Source organism: Grampus griseus (genome assembly GCF_964374135.1).
Source record: "Grampus griseus genome assembly, chromosome: 9".
Classification (NCBI taxonomy): domain Eukaryota; kingdom Metazoa; phylum Chordata; class Mammalia; order Artiodactyla; family Delphinidae; genus Grampus; species Grampus griseus.
In genome coordinates this window covers 32,040,782-32,068,044 of record NC_139003.1, presented here as the reverse complement: position 1 = coordinate 32,068,044, position 27,263 = coordinate 32,040,782, and the positions used below count along the sequence as shown (strand labels likewise).

At 38.4% G+C, this 27,263-nt stretch overlaps 1 protein-coding gene across 1 annotated transcript in view; it reads left to right on the top strand.

The window, feature by feature from the left end:
• Window positions 1-4,579: 4,579 nt before the first annotated feature.
• CFTR (CF transmembrane conductance regulator) overlaps window positions 4,580-27,263 on the top strand; it is a gene marked incomplete at its 5' end in the record, with an annotated part of 192,659 nt that continues 169,975 nt past the window's right edge. Inside the window, one exon of the mRNA XM_082662061.1 lies at window positions 4,580-4,632. Within this exon, the coding sequence (XP_082518187.1) occupies window positions 4,580-4,632 (53 nt within the window). The remainder of the gene's footprint in view (window positions 4,633-27,263) is intronic.

Sequence of the window (27,263 nt, the reverse complement as noted above, 5' to 3'; positions counted from 1 at the left end):
TTCAGGGAATTTTGATGACCATGGGTAGATTCTGAGTTTTGGAGGGTGGAGATCCTCTTTTATTCCGTACTCCTGCCTTAGCACTGAGCTCTTGCTTGCTGAGACATTAATGGCAACGATTCATCTCTTGAGCATCTTCAGATTCCCCCTTTAGGATGACATTTCAACTATTAGGTCAGTAACCCCGAGAGAAAATTGTTTGATTGTACACAGTATTACTAAATAAGAGATGAGTTGAAAGGAAAACAGAGGACACAGTTCTTGTCTCCAAGGAGGTTGTGGGGAAGAAAGGTTATGTATGTATATAAACAGAAGTATGTGTGCATGTGTGTTTATAAACAGAATTTTCAGACCAAACAGAATGTTGGAAGTGGTAAAAATAAATGATAATCTGGCTTAGTCATGTACCAGGACACCTCTGTCTGGGTCTGAAACATCTTTGTAAGACTATGATGTGTACTTGCATCCTTGGCCAACACTGTGGCACACTGTGGGAAAGCTCAGCTGCTCTTACTCTTCTGGCTTAGATACATTTATATACAGAGCCAGCCTATGCACACGAAGCTGACAAGAATTTGCCCTTCTCTTGTTTTGTGACTTTTTCCTTTTTCCTTCTACTTTTCCAGGTTTTAGTGCACTCATTGTCATGACCTGCTTATCCCTATTAAGGCCTGTTCTCAACAGAGAATCTGAGGAACACAGTCATATTAAATTGAACATAATGGATAAGTATAGGCAGTTGCACTCTGGTGATATCTAATGGTGAAACTTCAGCCATCATCTCATGGTGGAGTGAGTAATGTATGACAGGAATATATGAGAGGAAGGTTATCTCAAGCTTTCATATATTGAGATCATTTGAGGAAGCACATGGCACATTGCTGAACACATAATAGGTACTAAATAAATACTGACTTTCTTTCCTTCTCCTTCTTCTCTTCTTCTTGCTTCTTTTTAATATACCTTTAAAATGATGCCACACCATTACACCCATGTTCACAGCAGCATTATTCACAATAGCTGAAACCCAAGTGCCCACCAAAAAATGAGCGGATAAGCCAAATGTGATATATACGTACAATGCAAAATTATTCAGCCTTAAAAGGGAAAGAAATCCTGCACTAGGCTACAACATGGATAAACCTTGAGGACATTATGCTAAGTGAAATAAGCCAGTCACAAAAAGACAAATACCGTGTGATTCCCCGTATGTGAGGTAGAGTCAAAATCATAAAAAACAAGAAAGAATTGATACAATGGTGGTTGCCAGGGGCTGGGGGGAAGGGAGAATGGGGAGTTATTGTGTAACGTGTATAGAGTTTCAGCTTTACAAGATAAAAGGGTTACTGTGATTGTGCTGATTGCACAACAGTGTGAATGTGTTACTGGACTGTACACTCAAAAAAGGTGTAAGTTAGCAAATTTTATATGTATTCTACAATTAAAAAAACCCATACAAATGGCCACCTAATCTTCTATATTGAAGGTCAGTTCTGCTTAAAATGTTAGGAAATTCTGTGGGGGGAGGATGAGTAGTGGTTAAATGCTTGTGCTCAGGCAATAGACTGTTTAGTTCAAATCTCAGTTTTCTCTGTTACTTTTTACTGTGAAACTTGCTTGGGAAAATTACTAAATTTTTATACCTCAGTTTCTTCACCTATAATATATAGACAATGAAGAAGGTAATATCTCATGAAGGTGTCATAAGGATTAAAAAAAGGCAAAGCATTCTGTGCATGGCACCTTACATACATGGTAAGTGCTTAACATATATAAGCTGTTATTATAAAATTCTGTGAGCTGATATTTGAGCAGCTTGGAGAGAAGAGTTTCATTGTTTCTTACTACCACCTTTTATTTTCATCCTGGCCCTTTAATCTCTTTCCTATTCCTGACATCTCAAAGACACATTTAGGATTTCAGTCATGACCTTCAGCCATATTTGAACATTTTCCTAGTGCATAAATCTACATTCCCACATTACGTTTGTGCGTAGATGCAAGCCTTGAATATCACGTCTCAATTAGTTCATTTGGTCATGTCAGCTAACCGTGTTAATGTTCTGAATAATGGTGAAGTCTTACTTATGCCAAGAACAAATTTGGGATGTAAACTTTCATGATAAAAACTAGGGTCTTCCTAGGAATATGTGTGTGTACACACACTTAAAATGGAATATTATAGTTAGATGTCATCTTTTAAAAGTGTGAACTCCAGTAGCTACTTGGTTTGCAGATTTCTGCTTTCTTGCCTCATTCTTGAACAGGTCTAGCAGTTACGATTGCATGAAACTAATATGAGAAGAAAGACTGGTTATACCAGTGTAAGTGATAGTACATAAATGCATGAGGGATGATTTGATTAGAAGCAATATTATGCACTGATAGGCATGATGGTTTGAAATCAGACATGAGTTTAAATGTTAGCTCTATCATTACAGGCATTTACTTCTCTTTTCTGTTTCCTCTACTGAAAACTGGGGAGAATAACACCGATTTACATGGTTGTTGTTAGATTCCCATGAGATGATGCCTGGCAAATAGTAAGAAATCAAGAAATAGTCACTATTTTATCTATTCTTTTCAGAGGAAAGAGATTGACAAATATTTGGGGTCTCTGAGGCATATCACTTGGTCAGCTTCTTTGATCTTCTTTGGAACTCAATTCTTAATCTCTTTATTGTCTCCTGCTCTTTGAGAACAAAGAGGAACTGATTACCGCTTCCTTTCAAAATGTGTGTATTACATTTGATGGGTTACATTAGCAGTTATAAAGCAAACAGTAGAGTGGAGGGTGGGAAAGTGGATGAAGTGAGTTCAATCACATACCTGGGAAAAGTCAATAATGAAGGCAGAGCCTAGATTTGCCTGCCACACGGGAGAGAGGAAAACACAGGTACAGGATTTGAAGCAAGAGATCATGTGTTAGAAATTAAGTTTTCTCCTGGTATCTAACTTTATGCAATTTGCCTATCTCTTTAGTGTTATTTTCCCTACTGTTAAAATTTAGGATAATAAAACTGAAATGTTTATAAAACCCACTTTAAGGTTTAAAAAAAAAAGGTGACATGGAAATGCAAAGGGGAGCTATAAAGACCTGATTTGAACACATTTATTAATTTAAATACGTGTTCCTGTCTTTCTATTATTATGAATTGCAGTTTCATTTGTACTGTATCTGGGTGACCACAAGTGAACAACAAGCAATTCATAAGTAAACGCCCTTGCTTTAGGTGTAGAGGCATTAACGTAATCAGACCAAACTTTTTACTTCCATTTGAATTTTTCAATTTAAACTCAATGTGCCCTTGCTTTTACACAACAGGATTCAGGAACGAACGATTTGGTTCTTTAAAAACCATCAAACAGGCACACAATCCACGCAGCAAAAACTCGGGGAAGCTAGAGCGCCCACACCTGGGAAAGCTTAGATGCCCTTCAAGAGTTGAAGATGGCGTTTCTCTGAGGCAGGTCAGCGTTAACATGCTACCTTCGCTTCAAAGATTGTTTGGATTCCTTTCAGTGTTATTGGTCAAGATATTTTGCTGAACGAGACTAGGAACTATAGGATTGCGGGTGAGTCTACACACTGTCCGCTTGTCATCATCGTAGTCGCTAACACACACAAAAGCCTTCTTGAAAACTGCAAGCCGGACTGAAAAACTTAGGACAGACAATGAACAAATCCTGTGCGGGTAATGGACAAAGCGGCAATTCCTCTTACGTCCTTATAGGGATTCCCTCCACCTGAAGTACGTCTCCTAAGGGGCCACACTTGCAGCTCACCTAAGCCTGAAAACGAACAAGCTTGGTTTTTCCCTCTGACACTCAAGGGAAGCGCTAAGGCGAACACATCAGACGCTGCCGTGGAACTTTGCAGCTCTCCGAGGCTGCAGTTTGATACAGGAGAGACATCTTTTCGTTCCCCTTTCAAAAGGCACCGTGCAAACGTAACACGAACCCGGCTAGGATCTCGGAAAAAGGGAGGAGGAAGAAGGCTCGGGGAAGTTGGCCGCGGCGTGCCCTGGCTCTCGCGGAGCCTGGGGCGCAGGAGGGTCCAGGAGGCTCCCGGCGGACTGACTGGCGCTGCTTTCGCTGGTGGCTCCTTCTGTCTGGACCTGGAGAGCGGCCGCGACGGTCCCCCGCCTGCGGGCTGGGCTGGGGCCGGACGGTAGGTAGGGACACGGACCTGGAAGGAGCGCGCGCGAGGGAGGGAAGGCTGGGAGTCAGAACCGGGAAAGGGTGGCGCGGAGCAGCGAGGGAGGGAAGGAGGCGAGAACGAAGGAGCGGGCGCAGCGCGGACGCTGGGCGCGGACGGGGTGGAGAAAGCCGCTAGAGCAAATTTGGGGCCGGACCAGGCAGCGTCCAGCTTTTAACCTGGGCAGTGGAGGCGGGGGAAGGAGCGAAAGGAGAGGGGAGGTGTGTGGGGTAGGGGTGGGTGGGGGGAGTTGGAAGCAAATGACATCACAGCAGGTCAGAGAAAAAGGGGCGAGCGGCAGTCTCTGAGAAGAGTAGGGCGTTTGGCATTAGGAGCTCGTGCCTGGCCTGCCCCGGCAGGGACCCCGGTGCTCCCAGAGACCATGCAGAGGTCGCCTCTGGAAAAGGCCAGCGTCTTCTCCCAACTTTTTTTCAGGTGAGAGGGTGTCCAGCTGAGCTTTGGAAGCACACGTGCCCAGGAAAGAGGAGGACGCGTGTATGGGCTGGGTTTTGGGGAAAGTGGCATAGTTTTTTAAAAAGATGCGCTGTCATTCATTGCTATGGAGGAGAACGAGGATTTTGTGGAATAAGATAGAAAACATTAGGAAGAGATAAAAGAATAAACTGAAGCCGATTGTGTGAATAAAGAGCCTTAGCTTAACCCTGAAGTTTTAACTACTTGCAGCTGAAAATCACTCTCAAGACCCAAATGTGCTACTGTGCAATTGTCTCCTTAGATTTTTCTAAGAAACTTGTGAATTATAAACTTGTTAATAACAAATACTTACGTTTGGCCTCTATTTTTCCCTCCTTCATGCCTTGGAAACTTAGAAGTCTTCTTGGCTCATGTACAAGTGCCATGCCTGCATGTAGTAGGTGCTCAGAAAACACTTGTTGACTGAATTTTGAACGTTTATAGGGGAGAAATATAAAGTGGGTAGTATGTGCTTAAAGTTTTTATTGTTATGATACTGAGTATATCTAACAAGTATTTGCCACAATTCCATTATTCTTTCTTTTAAGAATGAAAGCAAATCCTTCGAAATATCTGTTTTTAAAAAAGCCAATTCTACAAGCTATACATTTTAAAAGAGGGATCAGAATTACCATGGAAATGTGAAACCATGGGAATAGGTACTGAAGTTAAACCAACTGACATTTAATAAATTGTACTCATCCTACTTTACATGTGATGAGCCATAAAAGCTTGTGAACTTCATCTAATGAGATTTTAAAAAATTGAGTCTAAGTTCAGAGTCTTAGGCAAAGTGTAGTTAGATGTAGCATTTCATATTTGAAGTGTTCTTTGGATACTGTATCTACTTTATTTCTGTTATACTTGTATGAATGAATGAATAGGTTCAGCTCTCTCATGGGATATTACTAATTCATAATTATCTAATGAATCAGCATACTTAGGTATCAGAAAAGCCAAATACATTATAAATATGCTCATATGTGTGTGGGAGAAAGGAGCTTGGCTTTCACATCTTTCTAAAATGTTTTATTCTCTGAATGTGCAGCAAACCTGGAACTCAGGTGCTAAGGAGAGGGCATAGGCCGTAGAAGGAGAGCTCCTCCCTGTGGATGGGAGAGAAGGACTTTACTGTTTGGAATTGCCTCTTGGGTGGGTGTTTTCAGCACCTTTTGTTACCGCATCTGTATGAATGGAATTGTCTGTTGATCTGTTTTCCTGTTATTTACAATATCAGAATGGTAATTGGCATAAATTGTAGCCTTTCTACTAGAGCACTTGGAGGAACCTAAATGCCATTCTGTCTAAAAATGCAGTTTTAAAAAAAATGCAGTTTTCAGAAGAATACATATCCCATGGCTACGTCTAAGTATAATACTAAGGAACTTTAAATTAGCTCATTGTTGATTTAAATTATATCACTGTTGGTCTATCAAAGTATTTTTTTCTTTTTTTAAAACAGGTCACCTTACACATTTTGGTATAGTTTTAAAAATTCTCTCAGGTGGGTTTGTTAAAAAATAAATATTATAATGGCTACTAAATGTGTGAAGAGCATACTCAGTCCTGCTCTTCAAACTACTTTATAATAAGTTGCTCTAAGAATAGGTATATTTTTAAAAGTTAAGTTCCTACTATTTATAGGAACTGACATTCACCTAAAGTACCAGTGATTATAAACTTCCTTCTGGGTTGTAATTCTGAAAAGGTAAGAAACGTATTTTCTGTCTTCGGATTAGACAGTAGTCCTGCTTAGTGGTCCAGGGTTTTAGGCCTTGGATTCAGATTGCTTTGATTCAAATCCTGGATCTGCTACTTAGTAGCTCTGTGACCTGAGGCAAGTCCCTTAACATCTCTGTTTGTGTGACTTGACCTTTAAAACTTGGACACTAGTAGGACCGATGTCTTAGGGGTTAATCTGTTGAGAAAATGCATGTACAGTCGTTAGCCTAGTAAATGTTAGCTGCCACTGTTATTATTATTAATTACCATATTTTTACATTCTTTACAATAGCACATACCTTGTTTATATAAAATATTCAATTCATTTTTGTTGAATATAATTTTATGACCATCTGTATGTGCAATGAATGGGCCTAGATGAGAATTTAATTTAGGAAAAATCTCGTCCAACATGGCATTACCAGATATACAGGAAAAAAGTCATATGCTTGTGTCATATGTTGTTAAATGCCTCAGAATTTAACTTTCTGAGTATGATCCATTCAGTTTCAGAGTCATAAAAGATTAAGCTGTTTGGTCTGGTTTATAGATTATATTAAATATCTCTTTTATTGTCTAGATTTTGTTACTGGGAAAACTAATAATGTTTAGGAAAAATTTAAGTACTTTTTTTTTTTTTTTACGATACGCGGGCCTCTCACTGTTGTGGCCTCTCCCGTTGCGGAGCACAGGCTCCGGACGCGCAGGCTCAGTGGCCATGGCTCACCGGCCCAGCCGCTCCGCGGCATGTGGGATCTTCCTGGACCGGGGCACGAACCCACGTCCCCTGCATCGGCAGGCGGACTCTCAACCACTGCGCTACCAGGGAAACCCTAAGTACTTTCTTAATTTTGCATGAATTTCACATCAAGTATGAAATTTGAAAGATATCTGAGGTGTCATAATGCATAAAATAATAATAATGTCAATATTATAAACATAATCTAAAAGAGAATTTCACCACAAAAATTCAAATAGTGTGTATCATGGAGACCAAGTTACATTGACTTAAAGCTTTTATGAAATACAAAGATGTTTTTAAACTAGAGGTGATATATTTGCATAGAATTTATAATTTATATACCAGTGTAATTGATTTACAAATGTTTACCAAGAGAGATTATGTTTTTCATTTTTGAGCAATTTGTCAAGTTTACATTTTCTAACTTTTAAAGGTGGTTATTCAGTTTGTTCTCTGTCTTCTCTCATGTCCTGAATTTCCCATATTCTCTTTAGATGTTAGATTGTGTACCAAACCATGTGTCAGATGACACAGCTTGAATTTTGGTCATGGTTTTCATACCAGAAGTCTAGATCTATACTTGAGGAATTGTCAGAGCCCCACAGAATCCATGTGTACAATGCCACAGTTTTCTTACTAAGACTGGATATAGGGGCCCCCAATAAATTCCACAGGTAAGTCTCAAGTAAGACCAAAAAGTAAACAAGGTTAGGCTCTAAAGTGGAAATTCAGCAAAGAGTCGAATATTGTAAGTCTCAGGTTAATAATAAGATAATTTAAGTTACTTTTGTAATCATTAAATATGAAGTAATGAGAGATTTTTAAATAAATACACTAGAATTTCTACATCAGGATGGACGTGGTGGATCAAAGTAGCTACCAGTGAAATTCTGCCTTTGATCAGAATATTTTTGGATTCTTTTAATGCAATTAACTTTAAAACAGTATATAAATTTATTCTCATAAGCAGCTTCATTACCTTTTTTAGCCATTATTTTATAGTCATAGCTTGCTTTGGATTAAAAGTTATATTACCCAGACCAATCACTTGGACTTGCTTCTAAATGACTTTTGATTGTAGCTCAAAAAAGTATAAAGATTTTTCATCATAATTTGCTTTGTTAACAGCCAAGTGCTACTTAAGCTTAGGTATTATCATTCCAAAAGTGTATTGCAAACTTTAAAGACATTTCTTAATGAAGAGAAACGAAAGTGCTTTGAGCAACAGAAGATGATTACAGCAAGTATGTAATGAAAGACCCATAAAGATGACAATTTTGAAGAGGACCACACTAATTTGGTTATATAAATTACAGTATATGTAAAAAAAAAAAACCCATCACAATGACTTTATATTTACATTTTATTTACTTTTTGCAAGGTGTGAGGGAATCTAAAATTATGGCAGAGCCATAAGTATTTTTGCAGTTTGTTGGGGGTATTTATAGAAATGTTGCCAAGGGAGACCAGATGGCCACTCAAACAAGGGCCTGTTCCTATCCTGATCAATACACATATTGTATCTCAGGTTCGTCTCTCAGACAAGGCTTAGACTATCCAAATCAAAAGAAATAGATGCATAAAACAAAATGCCAGTATGAGTTGCACAATTCGTATTGATACGTACAGCTGCCAAGGGTCCCTCGATAGCATGAGTTCATTTAGTCAGTCAGTGGGCAAATGCCATCCAGTGAGGACAACCCAGGGTTCCCATACATTCTCTTGGCTTTGTCTCTTATAGGAATTGGAGGAGGCCACTTTTGGGACAGGGGCCCCTCTGGAACAGTGTTGCCTGAACACTGACAAATGTTGACTCCCTACACCAGTCCCCTAAAATTCCTTTCTACCCATCTGTCTTTTGCTAATCATGATTTTTATGATACAGTTCAGATTTGCAACTTGGGATATGTGTCAAGTTTGACTGATTTAACTCTCAGTTCTAAAAGTACCTCCTCTGCATGATATTACTAAAATTGTAATTATATTTTATTATATAAAATATATGTGTATATATTAAGTTTCTTCTAGTTCATTTTGCAAGTTTAAAAAATTCCTCCTTGGTTATGAAGTATATTCCAATAGTTTTTATATGTTGGTTCAAATTATTACTCAACTCTCTGGGAAGATTCTTATATACTTATAACACATACCATACAGTGTAACTGTAAGATTCCATCCCTTGCTAAAGAGAGAAGTGGAATCAGCTGTCTTAACTAGTTCATTAATATTTTATGTTTGATGTGACTGTCAAAATATCCTCTAGAGCCAACTGATACACTAGGGAAATCATGGTTTTTCAGTTTTCCATTAATGTTTCATGGGAAGAAGTAGGAGTTAGTGTGATAATATTCAGTGCATAAATGTTAAAAGTTGTTTAAAAGGCCCTTAAATGATCCCCAGTATAAAATGTATTATTATTATCAGTGTCGCTTCACAGGAACCTATAATTTCAGTGATAGAGCTACAATATAAGTATAGGATTGCAAAACCATCAGGGAAGGGTGTTAACCGTTTAGCGTGCAGCTATATGTTGTTTATCAAAACTTTAAAACCACCTCTGACTCAGCAGCAATTTTGGCAATTTTGATTCCAGTGATTCCTGACGCATCTGTGTAGGGCTCTTCCCTGGAGCAAAATCTCTGTGATGCAATGATGTCAAGAGGAGAAAACAGATTATGATAGAGGTCTGGTTGTTTGGGAACCCTGACTGAAGGCTTACTTTATAAATATGTTAACATTACTATTTCAGGTGCTTCTCTTCAGCTCCTAAGATTTTACCTTGTGGTTGTTTGAAAGTAAAATTAGCATTACAAAGTGGCTTTGCTATTGAACCTAAGAGTTTAGGCTTCTTTTTGCAAGAAAGCTGTAAAAATTCACTTAGATTGCTTGATGTAGAGAACGAATATATTCTTACAGAGCTCTGAATGATCTGTTTTCACAGCTGTATCCAAGTCACAAGACTTGTCAAGTTTGCTATTCTTTGTGCAGCTCTGTTAGCTTATTACTATCTTTTGACATCAATGACTCTTTCAAATTGTAAAGCCCTGGATGTCAGGGCCTTCTATGACTTGTTTAGTATTCAGACCATTTCAAGACTCCTGCATGCAACAGTTTACTAAATATTTCTTTGTGATGATGGTAATTCCATGGTGATCCATAGAGATTTATGGATATTGTAGTTTGCTGACATTCAACAGTCCTGTAATACAACACTATTCTGATAAAGAGAGGTCAAAGTGAGCAGGACCCTGGACAGATTTTCTAATACTTAGAGTAATTATTCCATGAAATATTTCTTATCTTCCTTTATAGCCAGGCCTTTGCCTTGCGGGAAGGCCTGCTTGCTAATTCCTTGCTTATGGGGTCAAGAAGTGATTTGAAGATTTCTGCTCAGTCCTTTTGGTTAAGATTCTTAGCTCTGAAACTGGACAACTGGGCTTTACTCTGATATAATCAGAGAATTCTCCCATAGGTTGCTTCAGAGAACTGAGTCAGAGCAATGCTGGCTCTGTAGGTTATGATTCAGCACAGCTTGGAGGATACCTTAATTCATTAATTCACCACCTTCTGTATTCTATGAGAGGCATTTTGAAGGTTGACGTGGACAAGGAAGAAATTGGTGCTGCCTTCATGGAATGAGTTCTCTGAAACCCAGATTTTCAAGGGCTTATAGTAACTCTCCCTGGGCATCTAATCCAGTCTTAGACCGGTTAAGGAAGGCTTGCTGCAGGAGTGACTCTTGAGTTGGCACCTATCCAGACAAAAAGGGTAGGGCTGGGTTAGGAAAAATTTAAATACAGAAGTGGCAGACTGTGTGTAGCACTGGCAGCAAAAGCGAGCATGGCACCTTCAAAAGAGTCAAAGAAGTTCCCGGTAACTGGAGCATAAGATGTGTGACAAAAGATTTGTGGGAGCTGGGTCTGGAACTCTAGCGAGGACCAGATCGTAAGGGGCTTGGTGAACTTTGTCTGGGCTTTATCATACTGAAAGTCAAAAGCCGTGGCTTTGTAGCAGGGGAGCAATGTGTCCAGTTCAAAGCTGTTGCAGTTTTGCAAAAAACTGATGAAATGAAAGAGTAGCAGTTGGGATAGAGAGAAAGATGGATTTGAAAGACATTAGGAGGTAAAATCAACAGGGTTGGTAATTGATTAGAGGTGGAAAATGAAGAAGAGAGAAGAATCAAGGATGCTGTCTAGATTTGCTGACATGGGTAGCAGTGGGTGGTGTTGACGCTTGCTGAGGGCAGAGGTTTCGGTTGGAGGAGGCATCTTGCGGGGGGAGGTGGAGACTTATGAAGACTCTCAACTTCTTTTTGAGATGAAAAAGGAAATGATGCATACGGCTCAAGGCCAGGTAATATGATTATTTGAAAACACATTGAAGTGATTTAGAGCTTTAGGTGAGAGATATTTAGATGTCAGAGGTGACAGTCAGAATCATAAATACATCCCTCACACTGTTCAGTGAAGTCCAGGGTGGTATCTAGGTAATAATTTAAAGTGCTGACTTTTTGAACTTTTTTGTGATATGGAGTCACCTGAGAGTGTGTCAGAAAAAAAGCAGCGGTATACTAGGGACAGCACTAGTTAAAGTCTACCTAGAAATTCTACTTAGCACCCTCCGCTGCAAACCCACCAACTGATATATGAAGGGTCCCCACCCCACCATAACTTCACACATTTAAACAGCAGTTTTTACACAGCTGATTATTACGATCATAGACGTTTAAGAAGGACGTATGAAAATTCACTGGGGCTTTAAGTATTGTCTGTGGTGATTGAAAAAAAGATTGTCTGGAATACAATCTGAAAAAAATATAACTGAAAAAGGTAATGCATGATCATTAGCAAAAAGGTATTTCAAAGTTACAGAAATATATAATGTAGAATGTGTAAGCCCATGGGTAACACTGTGGTTTCAATATATATTTAAAACCCTAATTTAATACCTAATACCACTATTAAGTTTTGTTAATCTGAAAGAAGAAGATTCTCATACTCTTGAAAAGATTACATATCATTGTTTTATGTTAAAACTTTGAACCTGTTAAAGCACACAGAAATTTCTTAGCATTGCCTACATAGGTGCAGCTACCTTCTGCCCAACTTCACACCCAACCCCAACACCTAGTGACATTCTTAACTGAAGTTCTTAACTTCAAAAAGGGACACAGGAGCTTCATCTGTTACCAGTCAGACCATTACGTGAAAATTAAGCTTAATAGGCAGAATCCTAGAGGTGCTGACAGCTGTGTTTCGAGGAGATTCTAGGCCAGACCTTGGAGCCCAGTATTGACTATGGGAGCAACAAGAAAATGAAGCCACTGCTGGCCAGGATTAGCAATCCTCATAGAGGCAGCATACTGGAGAAACTTTATAGGAAGCTCTCTTTGCACATTTTATTTATTTTAAATATCTCTACGAACTCTGGAAAATAGAACAACAACAACAAAGCTGTACTTTTTGAGCCCAAATCCATTGCTATCCTTTACATGAGGGGTCGGCAAACTTTTTCTGTAAAAGGCCAGGTAGTAAATATTTTCAATGTTGTGGGCCACATAGTCTCTGCCATTGTAGGGAAGCAGCCATAGACAGGATGCAAACAAATGGGCATGGCTGCATTCCAATAAAACTTTATGGGCACTGAAAATTGAATTTCATATAATATTTTTTTAAAAAATTCTATTGCAATAAGCTTCAGAATTTGCAGCTTTAAAATTACTTAGTTTTAAATAAAGATCTAGAAAAAATTTCAGGGCTCATTTGTAATTAACATTAGTGTATTCAATAATTGAGTAATTTTAAAAGTAAGTGAAACACTTAGACATGCAAAGTGGACTTTTCAGAAGAGGGAACAGTAGTTTAACATTAGATTAGATATTAACTTCTCAGAATAGTTTTGTCTTATAGGAACCTACTGACCATCTCTTCTTTACTTCTTTTTTGCGTGTACATTTTTTTTATGCGTCCTTTAAGGTGTAGGCTCTATCTTATCCATCTTTTGGTTCCAGCACCTGTCTGACTCCCTGGTGAATAGTAGGCCTTTAAAATATACTTGTTGGGGCTTCCCTGGTGGCGCAGTGGTTGAGAGTCCGCCTGCCGATGCAGGGGACACAGGTTCGTGCCCTGGTCCGGGAAGATCCCACATGCCGCAGAGCGGCTGGGCCTGTGAGCCATGGCCGCTGAGCCTGCGCGTCCGGAGCCTGTGCTCCACAACGGGAGAGGCCACAACAGTGAGAGGCCCATGTACCGCAAGAAGAAAAAAAAAAAAAAATATATATATATATATATATACTTGTTGAATGAATAAAACTTGACTAATTCAGTTTATGTTTATACTTCTAAAATTTAATTTTTGATGGAAATGTAAAAATTTACTTATAAATATGAAATTTTAAAAACTTTCCATTTGACTTTTCTGAAGATAAAATATCAATTTTGAATAAAAATTTTAGTTGCTTTACCAAATCCATGAATTCTAAAGTATAACAAAATAGGAAAATTTGGTTTTTTTGTTTGCTTTCTTGTGTGGGTTACAGGACTTTCTAGGAAAATTCTAGGTTAAGTTAGTACACTATTATTTTTCTTCAGAAGATCAATGCTTTGTTAAAGATGAGTTTTCCACCTGAAATATTTTTTCTCTTCAAATATCATGTGAGTATTCTGGGTACCTGACAGTTTAATTTTAAAACAGATTATTTCAATGATTATATCCAGAATTTCTTCCTAAATGTATATACCACAATCTAGTCTTAAAAAAAAAAGACCTTAAACTCAATTTAGTCTTGGACCTCTGAATACATTTTTCAAAATAATAAATAAGCTGATGAAATATTTATTACCAAAAGAACTTCTCCCTTTCAATCAAAGATAGGGTTGGCTTCTGAAACACATTAGCCTCTTTTCCGTCGCTTTTCATCTGAGATCTATTAGAGTTAATCTCTCCTATCCATAAAAGTGAATGTATATCTTGTATATATGGACTGTGAACAAAAGTGCACAAATAAATCCCCTATGGATTAATTTGATTATGGAGCAAACTTGGCTCAACATCATTCATGAAGTTAAACAATAGGCATTTTCATAAATCAGTTTCATAAATAAGAGCATAAAATATATAATGACGCTGAGATCCAAAATTTTATTTACTGTATTAAGAGTTTATAAGACTGATGAAATTAAAGCTCCAATTCAGCCATCCCAATAACATCAGAGCTAAGGTTTTATGCAATTTTATTAGCGAGAAAGACAACCACTGTAAAATGAACTCATTAATGTAAAAGTAATTTTTGAAATACTAATGTGATTTTTATTCATTCATTTATTCATGCATGCATGTCTTTATTCAGTATAAATGTTGAATCTCTGATATATTCCAGGATATAGCAGTTTGAAAGCTTAGGCCACATATCAAAACCTATTATACATTCTAATTATTCTTTTACTACAATTTTCACATTGATATTTTTAATGAGACAATTTTATTTCTCTTTGGAGCAAAGGCCATCATATATATCTATAGATTTTCCCTTACTCCATTTAATGAAGGGGGCCTAAATTTTTTATTGATTTACCAAATGACTGAATAAAGGTCATCTCACATAAACTTTTCTAAAGTCAGCAGTATAATTCCTTGACAGCAAGTATTTAAAAAATTTTTAAATACTTCCTATGAAATGTAAAGATAAGATCATTACATTTAGAAATGTATATTGGATTTAGTCCTTGAACACAGTCTTTGGATCCACCGAGGTGTTAACTTGTAACTTGGCAGCCTTTTTGAACTCTCATACAAGGTTTTGCTGATGCAATTGTTTCTGTTTCTGCCAAGGGTAGCAACACAACTCTTGTCTTTCTTGAGTCACGGTCTGTCACTCCAGCCACTATTACTGCAAAGTAGAGTTAGATTCTGGGGTTAGTAGACACGTATGTTATTATTAAAAAACAATGAGTTGCCAAATCTCCTATCAATGAAAATTTGATCAAAGTTTAGTTATTCTGTTGGAAAAGAAATCTAGCTAGAAACAGGATTAAGAAATTCTTTTTTTTTCTTTTGGCTGCATTGGGTCTTTGTTGCTGAGTGTGGGCTTTCTCTAGTTGCGGCGAGCAGTGGCTACTCTTCGTTGCGGTGTGCAGGCTTCTCACTGCGGTGGCTTCTCTTGTTGCGGAGCACAGGTGTGTGGACTTCAGTAGTTGTGGCATACAGGCTCAGTAGTTGTGGATCGCGGGCTCTAGAGTGCAGGCTCCGTAGTTGTGGCGCACCGGCTTAGTTGCTCTGCGGCATGTGGGATCTTCCCAGACCTGGGCTCGAACCCGTGTCCCCTGCACTGGGAGGTGGATTCTTAACCACTCTGCCACCAGGGAAGTCCCAAGAAATTCTTTAGGTAAAAACTTATGCTCTTAAAATTAGAAGCCCTTCATAAATATCAGTATTTTCTATAGCTTTAGATAAGTGCTTCTCAAATTGCCAGTCACCTGCTCAAAAAATATATTTAGATCTGTGTATCTATAATATATCTTACATTAAATATGCAGATTCCTAGGTCCCACTCCATACCAACTAAATCCAGAATCTCTGGGAGAGGGCAACTATAATCTCGGTTTTTTGTTTCCTGTTTGTTTGTTTGTTTGTTACATTTCAGGTGATTCTTTTTGCATACTAAAGTCTAAAAGCCATTAAGTTAATCTTAAGAAACTGGGTTTAAATGGCCCAACTAGTGGTTTTCAACCTTAATGAAAGATTGGAAAACTGCAGATTTGAGGACAAAAACCAGGATTCTACCACATAATCATAAAACGTGGGATATGGAGGTGATTCCATCTTCTCCCAGCTCCACTAAACTTCTCTTTCCTAAAATTCTTCTTTTTTTAAAAAAATTTTTTTTATTGCAGTATAGTTGATTTACAATGCTGTGCGAGTGTCTGCTGTACAGCAAAGAGACTCAGTTATACACATACAGACATTCTTTTTTTTATATTCTTTTCCATCGTGGCTTATCACAGGATATTGAATACAGTTCCCTGTGCTATACATTAGGACCTTGTTGTTTATCCATTCTAAACGTAATAGTTTGCATCTACTAACCCCAAACTCTCAGTGCATCCCTCTCCCTTGGCAACCACAAGTCTGTTCTCTATGTCTCTGAGTCTGTTTCTGTTTTGTAGATAGGTTCATTTGTGCCATATTTCAGATTCCACGTATAAGTGATATCATATGGTATTTGTCCTCTTTCTGACTTACTTCACTCAGTATGATAATCTCTAGTTGCATCCTAACATTCTTCTTTTTTAATCTTAGGATCCAAGGAAGAGAATTTTGAAAGTTCACATTTTTTTTTTAGCAAATTAACAATAGAAATATAGATATCGTTCAACTTGCCACAGAATTCAAAATTTCCTCTTAAATAGTTCTTGAAATCTGCAGTTTTGCCTCCGGTATCTCCTAACATCTACTAAGCACTTTCTATGTACCAGGGATTATACGTATTATCTCAGTGAATTCTTCAAATAATTTTAGATAGAGTCTACATGTAAGAAATATGTAGTTTAGAAAGATTAAAGAGCTTATACAAGGCCACCCAGCTAATTACTGTGAAGTCAAGACATGAACTTACATTGATCTCTAGAACTTTTAACCAGTGTATCACACTATCCAACAATCTAGAATGGAATTGGTAAATTATATAATTTCACTTAATTTCGTATATAGGTTTTCTTAATTTCTTGTCTCTGAAATTTATTTTTGATACATGTATTATAAATAATATTATTTAAATAAGGCATTAGACTCTGTTCTTCTTGGAAGTGCCAGGAGCATGCCCTCTGACAGTGTTTTGCATGGATCTATAAGACAAACTACTTGAGGCGGAGAGAGGTGAAGAGGGAAGGATGGGGAGGGGAAGGGAAGGGTCTTGTCTTAGATTAATGAGGTCTTTAAAATTCTAAATGTCCAGTTGAAGAGTGAGAGATGTGATCAGCCAAAGGCATGCCGTTAGCCAACCATTGTTACATGAACACAGCTCAGTTTCACAAAACTTGACCCAGACTGCACTTCTTACCCTTATTTTTTCCATCCAGGTACTAATCAACTCCCTTCATCTTTTTCATTTTCTAAATCTAGCTTCCTGCCTTCTTCCACTTTGTCGAACCTACTCAGCTAGGCTTTCTGTTGCGTTTTTGTAGCCATTCTTCCTTCCTTACCAACTTAATCCCCTCCGCTGAGTTCCAGGTTCAGTCACTTTAGTGTTCCTCTCACCACCACCCACCCTCTTTGGTGTCCTGTTCTGATCACCAGTCCCTGGTTGTTCATCACTCATGTCATTTGTTTCTTTATGTTTACTCTTACTGTATTTCTTGGGACTGAAGGAAGAGGCAGAGTCACCTCGCAGATGGTTCTTCAACTTGATGTTTGACTCTTTGTATGTATAAATCTTGGATTTTCCTAGTGCAGTGGTTTTTACAATTTTTTAAAAACAATATTTTTATCAGTGAATCCAGAATCCAAAGGAAATCTTCCATGGAAATGCAATATATGCAAATAAAAGTGAAAATAAAAGACAGTAAGTCCTCCATAAATACAAAGATATAGGTAACCTCCTGCTCCAAGATAAGGGCTGAAATGACTATATAACATTTACGTGCTCTTTCCTTGGTCCTACATGCTTACGTTTTTCACATTATGCTTCTGAAATTAAGATGACTCTTATAATTGATGTCAAAAGAAACCTGTTAGCCATCAGGCCCAGGAATAACTTGAAATATGGGAACTTAGCAGTTCATAGAAGGTATATCTTCCTGTAACTTCAGTTGAATTATTTGCATTGGTTGTACCCCACAAGGTTGACTTTTAACTTAAATTTAGTTTCTTGCTTGAAATTTCTTGAGAAAGATTATTCTGTGATCTAGTTTTGAAAGAACAGTAATTATTTAGTCTGAAGTTTGTCTGGCATACCAAGCACTGTAATTAAGGTAGAAGTTGCCCAAGCTCAGCACTGTGCTTTACTTTGAAATTATACTGCCTGTCCTACAGGTGAAGGTGGTGTGAATGCAACTTGCCACTTGTAACCCTATTCATAACTGTGAATACCAAGAATAATTCAAAAGTATATTTTTGACCTGAATGTGAAGGCTTAGAAGAAAACTTTAATTATGACACTGAAGAAGGAAGTGGTGTGTAATTGTGTGAATAAGTATATAATACTGAAAAAAAAAATTTTTAACTGTGTATATTTAATTTAGAGGGGCTTTTTTGGAAAGGCCATTATTACACTGATGATGAGTCTTGTAATCAATGTCACCTTATTGTTGAGTAAGCATGGTAAAGTATTGTAAAACCAAGATAATATCATATGCTTCTTGTTATCATTCCCTGGAAATTGCACAACTCTCTGTTATGCTGGAATGAAACCTTGTATAAGCAGGTATGCCAGAGATATGATGGGCTGTTAATTGAGCCTGGTGCAAGTCTATATATGCATGTCTTGGTGCATGTTCCCTATAGACCATGTTCACTTGGTTTGTAGTGAACATGCTCACTTATGCAGTGTGGGTATAACCAATGACAGATTGCAATATGTTTAAATAGGTTCAAAGAGATGTCGGGGAAGCTTTCCTGCACAGTGGACACTAAATGAGTTAGCCTTGAAGTCCAGGATAATGTTTGGATGGACCCAGTGTGTTAAAATTTTCATATAACAGTTTTGGGAATGTGTGATGATTTTATTCTTATTTTTAGAATAGTAAAACATACTTTAAAATATTGACATTTCAAATCAAAAGTTGGTGAACTCCAGGAAGTATCTCAGGGGAACACTAGGTGTTGGGGTCCATAGTTTGAAAACCACTGAACTAGTTTTTCCCCCATATTGGTTGGTCTCGACCTTCCCTTGAGTCCTCATTTCACCCATCCTATACTCTTAGAAAATGGTCTCACATTTGACTTTGTCTCTATCCTTACTGTCAACTCTTAAGTAGCAATATATAGGGGAAGAAACATGTATTTTGGAATCAGACAGACCTGGCTTGAATCCTTGCTCTGTGACTTAACAGCAATATGATCTTGGGTAATTTACTTAACTTTGATGATGATGTTATGCTCATCAGTACAATGAGTTCTCCTCCTCTTAACACAGCTCAGCATTATTATGAGATCTAATATTCATTGAGTGTTTAATATGTGTATTAGTCAGCATTCTCCAGAGAAATGAAACAAATAGGATATATATATATATGTATATAAAATGATTTATTACAAGGAATTGGCTCACATGATTATGAAGGCTGGCAAGTCCAAAATCTGCAGCATAGGCTGGTAGGCTGGAGACCCAGGAGAGCTGATGTTCCAGTTTTATTCTGAAGGCAATCTCCTGGAGAATTCTCTCTTGTTTGGTCAAGCCTGCATTTTTGTTCTATTCAGGCATTCGGTTGATTGGATGAGGCCCACCCACGTTATGGAGGGCAATCTGTTTTGTCCAATGTCCACCAAGTTAAGTGTAAGTCTCATCCAAAAACACCCTCTTACCATCATGCTCTTATAAGCCAGTGCATTAGTTTGCTAGGGCTGCTGTAACAAAGTACCAAAATCTGGGTGGCTTAGACAACAGAAATGTAATGTCTCACAGTTCTGAGGGCTAGATGTCTGAGACCAAGGTGTCAGCCGGTTGGGTTTCCTCTGAGGCTCTGAGAGAGAATCTGTTCCATGTTCTCCCCCAGCTTCTGGTGATTTGCTGGCACTCTTTGACTTATAGACACCTCACTTTGATCTCTGCCTTCATCTTCACATGGCATTTTCCCTGTGTGCCTGTCTCTGTGTCCACATTTCCTTTTTTTATAAGGACATGCAACCCATGCAACCCATGCAACCCAACACCAGTCATATAGGCGTAGGGCCCACTCTAATGAACTCATTTTAACTTGGTCACCTCTGTAAAGATCACATTCTGAGGTACTTGGTGTTAGAATTAAAATATATCTTTTTTGAGAGGAGCACAATTCAACCGAAAATAGTAATAGTCTTCAGGAGCAGAATGAGCTATGGAAGCAATTTGAAACTCTAAAGTATAATACATATAGAGGGTTACACTAATTTATGAAATTTTTTAAAAAGCTGTGTGTACCTCATTTGTAATGGTACACAGGTAACATGGAGACAATGTCAAGTACGTCAGGTGACATGACATGGGAACGGTCAAGAAGGGTCAAAATAAAAGGGTCCAGGGCTTCCCTGGTGGCGCAGTGGTTGAGAGTCCGCCTGCCGATGCAGGGGACGTGGGTTCCTGCCCCGGTCCGGGAAGATCCCACATGCCTCGGAGCGGCTAGGCCCTTGAGCCATGGCCGCTTAGCCTGCGCGTCTGGAGCCTGTGCTCCGCAACGGGAGAGGCCACAACAGTGAGAGGCCCGTGTACCACAAAGAAAGAAAAAATAAATAAATAAATGAAAAAGAAAAAGCGTCCAGTTGTTCTTGAGTAGACTGAAGAACAACTTTCCATTTATGAAATTTTGGTACATCTCCACTGAGAATAAATAGCTTGAAGGCCAGACATTAGAATGTTTTGGTAATGAAGAGTGTTAAAAATGAAAACATTTTGTTGAGGAGAATTAAATAATTTTGGATGGAAGTTTTAGAATTATTGGCTTTAACTTATGACTCAGAAAAGGGGCATAACTGTTAATAAAAAGTGGTCCCTGGAAAAGTATAGGCACCCTCACATTTGCACTGCATTTACCATTGACTTGAAAAATATTTTCACTTTTTTTTTTTTTTTTTTTTTTGCACTGCCTCAGGCACTGGACCAGACTATGGAGATATAAAGATATATATTACAACTACATTGTCCTCAGGAAGTTAATCTTATGAGGGAAATAAACTAGCAAAGTATAATGTGGTAACATAAATTTAACAATTTAAAAAATAATTGAGTGACAGTTATGTGCTATGCTCTGTGGTAGGCAGGGAATACAGCAGTAAAAAAAATCTCTAAGGTATTTGCCCTTGGGGAGTTTATAGTCTGGCGTGTTTGGAAACACAGGGGTTTGGCAGACAAGCAAATAGACAATTAGTAATGACAGCTCAGGTGGAGGAAGTACAGGAGAGAATGGAATGCATGGGAGGAAAATTAAACCTAGATCGTAGAGAGACACACGTAATTCATATGAAACTATTTCAATGCGTTTGAGATTTTTGGGAAATAGAGGTCAGGTTTTATTTTGAGGAAGTTATTAATTTTTCTTCAGTGTGACCTGGCATTTGGCTGGTGTTGGAACAAAACCAAAAAAAGTGCTGTATCAAATGATAGGAATAGGAGAATCCTTTAAAAAATTAAGAGCCATCTTATTATCAATGGTTTCATCCAGTGCGAGCTCCCACAGAGTTTAAAAGGAAGAGAATCTGGCTTGATGTCTCCTTTAAAGTTCTTTTTCCTAACGTGTATATGCAAGCAAGAGATTATGACATTTTGAAGTAAAAACAATTCTTAACTGCCTGTAAAAATGATTTGCACTAAACTATTATCATTTGTGTTATGATTTCTCTTTTTAAGGACCTGATTCCAAAGGTGACTGTTCTGAGCTTTTAAATTGCTTGTTAGGATCTAATGATTCAGTCGTCCATTATTGCGTGTTTTGCTATTGGGGGAAAAAGTAACTTAGGTTATTTTGTGGATCTTTATTTACTTATATGTTGCCTATATGAAAAAAAGATGTAGAGACTAAGTGAAGAGGATTTAAAGTAAGGCTTTTGCAGTGAAGTCTTATTTCCATGATAAACCTTGAACCAATGGCTCTCTCCATTCTCTGCTTCTGTCAGGCCTCCTTTTTTTCCTGGGATTCACACTGGGGATGAGTGAGGGTTCAGCCACTACTGTTCTCCTCCTCTTACATCTCATAGGAGTTTTAGTGTCAGTGTCCCTCTCAGTGACATCAAGCCTCCGAGAAAATGAAAAATAGCATTAGCATTGCTCCAGAACCTCAGGAACAGGATCTGAATCTTAAATTCTGAGTCATACGATGTGTCTGCAAACACTCCACACCTTGCCAAAGCAGGGAGAAATAAAGAAGATGCTAAATTTACCTTTTTTAAAAATTTATTTATTTATTTATTTATTTATGGCTGTGTTGGGTCTTCGTTTCTGTGTGTGGGCTTTCTCTAGTTGCGGCAAGCGGGGGCCACTCTTCATCGCGGTGCGCGGGCCTCTCACTATAGCGGCCTCTCTTGTTGCGGAGCACAGGCTCCAGACACACAGGCTCAGTAGTTGTGGCACACGGGCTTAGTTGCTCTGCGGCATGTGGGATCTTCCCAGACCAGGGCTCGAACCCGTGTCCCCTGGATCGGCAGGCAGACTCTCAACAGCAGCGCAACCAGCGAAGCCCCTAAATTTACCTTTTAATGCTATAATTTGTGATTTGTCTTCTAGAGGCTGAACTAATAACAATGGAAGATAAAAAAGGGTTAAAATGCAACCAATGACCAAATTCCATATATAGTTTGAAGATGGGGAATTATCTGCAGCGGAGAAGTCTGAATATAATGCCATAAGCCTCTTTGAATCCTGAGAAATAGTCATGAGTAGCAGCAGGATAACAGTATAACAGAACATACAGCATATACAAGTTAAAGAGAAAGTTAAGATAAATGAGAAAAATTCTAGAATTTGACTGATCATATATCTGGCTAGAGGATTCCAAGCAGAACCCTAGAGACCAGATTTATCATGCCTAAATTTAAAAAATCACCAGCTTTGTCTTCCTGATGCATCACGTTTGAATGTTACCCTTGGAAGATTCCTTCTTAACCATCTTCATCTTAAAACATTTCTGAGGTTGTCTCCAACCTCCATTTTACCATTCCATCTATCAAGCAAAATAAACAAGTAAACATCCTCAAATAAACTATGTTGGGTGGACTTAAACTGCTTTTTTTCTTTTTTTTTTTAATTTTGGGAAAAGTTGCTTTGAGGCAGTAACTGGAAAGCAGGTATCACAGAGGATTTAATAAGTAGTGATTTTTTTTTGTACACATGGTGAGGGGTCATTAAGTCATTTGGAAGTTGAAGGTCATGAGAGTCTAGCATGTGATTTGCCTATTACAGCTCATACCAAACAGATCACTGACTCCACAGCCCAGAGCTTCTCAGAGGATTTCTGTCCCCAAGAGAGGAGAGTTATCTCCATATTGCAAGAAAGACTTTAGCAGAGAAATATCAAGTGGCCTTGACTCCAGATGTTGAGTTAATTCTAGAATGGCAACCCTGACCCTGAAGGACATGGGGATTTCATTGCCGAAGGATGAAGAAGCCTGTTAGCGAGTGTTTACTTTGGGTCCTAGTGATGGTGTCTGAACAAACTAGGTGAACAAAGAGCTTCAATAAGGGATTCAGAGTTATGTAAAGAAGTGAGGGAGGGGCTTCCCTGGTGGCGCAGTGGTTGAGAATCCACCTGCCGATGCAGGGGACATGGGTTCGTGTCCCGGTCCGGGAAGATCCCACATGCCGTGGAGCGGCTGGGCCCGTAAGCCATGGCCGCTGAGCCTGCGTGTCCGGAGCCTGTGCTCCACAACGGGAGAGGCCGCAACAGTGAGAGGCCCGCGTACCGCAAAAAAAAAAAAAAAAAAAAAAAAAGTGAGGGAATAAGTGGGTTAATTATAAATACCAGTTAAATCAATATATCATGTGTGAGATATCCTTACATCACTCATGTGAAGTATGTTTTGTTCCTACCTTAGAAGATGACATAGAACTTGTTTTCCTTCTTTTCCTTTCATGCTTAAAACTGCTTCTCTGCTCTGTTGCTAGTATGGAATTGTCTAAAATAATGGTGATTTTCTGATAGTCACACAAGTTTCTCTCTGTAAGCTTTTACAAATGCCAGCCAGTAACCCAGTGGCATTTCTACCATAAAATCAGAAGGCCAATCCATTTCCCCTCTTCCTTATTTTCTTGGTTTCAGATATATTTCTTTCTTTTTTTTTATAATTTTTTTTATTTTTGGTTGCGTTGGGTCTTGCATGGGCTTCTGATTGTGGTGGCTTCTCTTGTTGCAGAGCATGGGCTCTAGGCACGCGGGCTTCAGTAGTTGTGGCACATGGGCTCGGTAGTTGTGACACGTGAGCTCTAGAGTGCAGGCTCAGCAGTTGTTGCACTCGGGCTCAGTAGTTGTGGCTCGCGGGCTCTAGAGCGCAGGCTCAGTAGTTGCGGCACACGAGCTTAGTTGCTCCGCGGCATGTGGGATCTTCCCGGACCAGGGCTCGAACCCATGTCCCCTGCATTGGCAGGCAGATTCTTAACCACTGCGCCACCAGGGAAGCCCCCAGCTTTATTTATTATTGCCAATGGAAATAAAAATCAGAAGTTAGAGAGCAATGTTATCACTTGTCTTTCTAGGTTAGTAAAGAGTTCCTAAAAGTGAACTCATACAAGATGCAGCAATTTTATTGGGTAGTTAATCATCCTATCTTTCTAGCCAGTTGTTCCAGCTATAATCAGTTTTGTGTCTCTTACTTGTGGCTTCATGCCCAGATAGAATAAAAATCAAACTAAAACCATGAAACAATGCTCTGAGGCTGCTTTTCTAAAGTACACGGACTTAGGCTATTTTTTGTAGCATTGCTAATTGTCTCTCAATTGCTTGAGTCCCTGAAATCCAATAAATGTGAATGGATTAAGTATAGCTGTTAGAAGTGGTCTTTTTATGCCAGTGCTACTCCCTCACCATTCTTATTTTTTCTGTATTCATAGTAGTTCCAGCAATTAAATGCTTTGCTTGCGGGGGCCAGGAATAAACGATTTATATGACTCATGTTTCATGTCATCAATCCTTAGATCCTTTCGTGGGCTTTGCACAGAGTCTTAATCACTTGTAGCAGCTACCCAGGCACTGACATATACGAAAGCATTTAGAGTGTCAAAGTCACCATAATAAAAATGTGCATTTCACCAACTCTAGGAGGGAAAATCAAACATTTGGGAAAAGTTTCTAAAATCCATGCTGACAATTGATTTCTTTATGCTGTTTGTCTTAATACCAGCTTTTTAAAGATATAATTCACATACCAAAAAATTTACCTACTTAAAGTATATGAGATGTGTAACTATCACTACAACCAATTTTAGAACACTTGCATCACCCCAAAAAGAAATTCCATACCCATAAGCAATCATTCCCCATTCCCTCCTTCATCCCCACCCTGGACAACTACTAATCCACTTTCTCCGTAGGTGTGCCAGTTCTGGACATTACATATAAAAGAAACAGTGTGGTCTTCTGTGACTAGCTTCTTTCACTTAGCACAGTGTTTTCAAGATTCATCCAAGTTGTAGCATGCATCAGTATGTCATTCTTTTTTATCGCTAAACAATATTCAAGTTGTAGGATTATACATTCATCCATTCAGCAGTTGGTAGATATTTGGATTGTTTCTACGTTTTTGCTTATTATAAAAAATGCTGTTATAAACACTTGTGTACAAGTTTTCATGTGGACACATATTTTCATTTCTCTTGAGCATACACCAAGGAGTGGAATTGCTGGGTCATATGGTAACTTTCTGTTTAATATTTTGTTTCAGATTGTTTTCCAAAGTGGCTGCATAATTTTACCTCCCCACCAGCAGGGTATAAGGGCTCTAATATTATTTTCCACATCTATGTCAACACTTATCGTTACCTGTCTTTTTCATTTAGCCTTTCTAGTGGGTGTGTAGTAGAATCTCACTGTGGTTTTGATTTGCATTTCTCTAATGGCTAATGAGGTTGAACATCTTTTCATATGTTTTGGGGTGTTTGTATATCTTCTTTGGAGAAATGTTTATTCAGATCCTTTGCCAATTTCTAAATTGGGTTGTCTTTTTATTACTGAGTTGTAAGAGTCCCTTGTATGTTCCAGATACAGGTCTCTTATCAGATATATGATTTGCAAAAATTTTCTCCCATTCTCTGGGTTATTTTTTCTACTTTATTGATGGTCTGCTTGGAGGCATAAAAGTTTTATAATTTTTTTAAATTAATTAATTTATATTTATTTTTGGCTATATTGGGTCTTTGTTTCTGTGTGAGGGCTTCCTCTAGTTGCAGCAAGTGGGGGGCCACTCTTCATCGTGGTGCGCAGGCCTCTCACTAGCGCGGCCTCTCTTGTTGTGGAGCACAGGCTCCAGACGCACAGGCTCAGCAGTTGTGGCTCATGGGCCTAGTTGCTCTGCGGCATGTGGGATCTTCCCAGACCAGGGCTCGAACCCGTGTCCCCTGCATTAAAGGCAGATTCTCAACCACTGCACCACCAGGGAAGCCCAAGTTTTATAATTTGATGATGTCAAATTTATCTATTTTTTCTATTGTTGCTTATGCTTTTCATATTATACTTATCTGTGTGCTTTTTTTCTCTTCTTCTAAAATTAGTCCTAATATGGCAAATTTGGTACAAGTGTAGGCTTTGCTATCACAGTCCTGTTTTGAAATTCTAACTCTGCCTTGGATAAACTATTTAAGCTCCCTCAGCCTCAGTTACTCCTCTGTAAGATGGAGATAATATTAGGGCTTCTCTCTTGAATTGTAGTGGGGATCAGATGAAATAACGTATGTGAAATACTTAGAATTTTAGAGAGTTATAGGAATAGTCTATTAAGGTTAGCTAGTACTTTTGTTATAATCACAATAATAATAAACTCTAGTGCTCTGAAAATTAAACTAAAGCCAAATAGTTTCTATGAAGAAGCAACGCAATAACGTACAGCTGTAATATTTTATAGACAACATTGAATTTTGCCCCCATGAAAACCAGGTAGTCATAGTAATTATTTCCAGCAGGAGCTGCAGCTGAGAGAGCTTAAGAAAAGCTATTTCCAAGGTCACATGACTGGAAAATGACAGAGTTAATACCTAGAGTTTTCTTAAAATCACTAATTCAGTTTTTCCAGTAACAGATTTACAGTAGAAGTTAGGTGACTGGAGTTTTGTAGTCTTCATTATAAAGTTTTACCTCAGACAATCATATCAGGAAAGAAAAGAAAGCAGCTTTATGGGAAATGAAAATTAATAGTGAGCATTATATGAAAATCATGGAGTTAAAACATATTTGACTAGAAAGTTTATGTGCATAGCTAGCCATAGCAAGTACTAATTATAATATGTAACTTCTTCTTT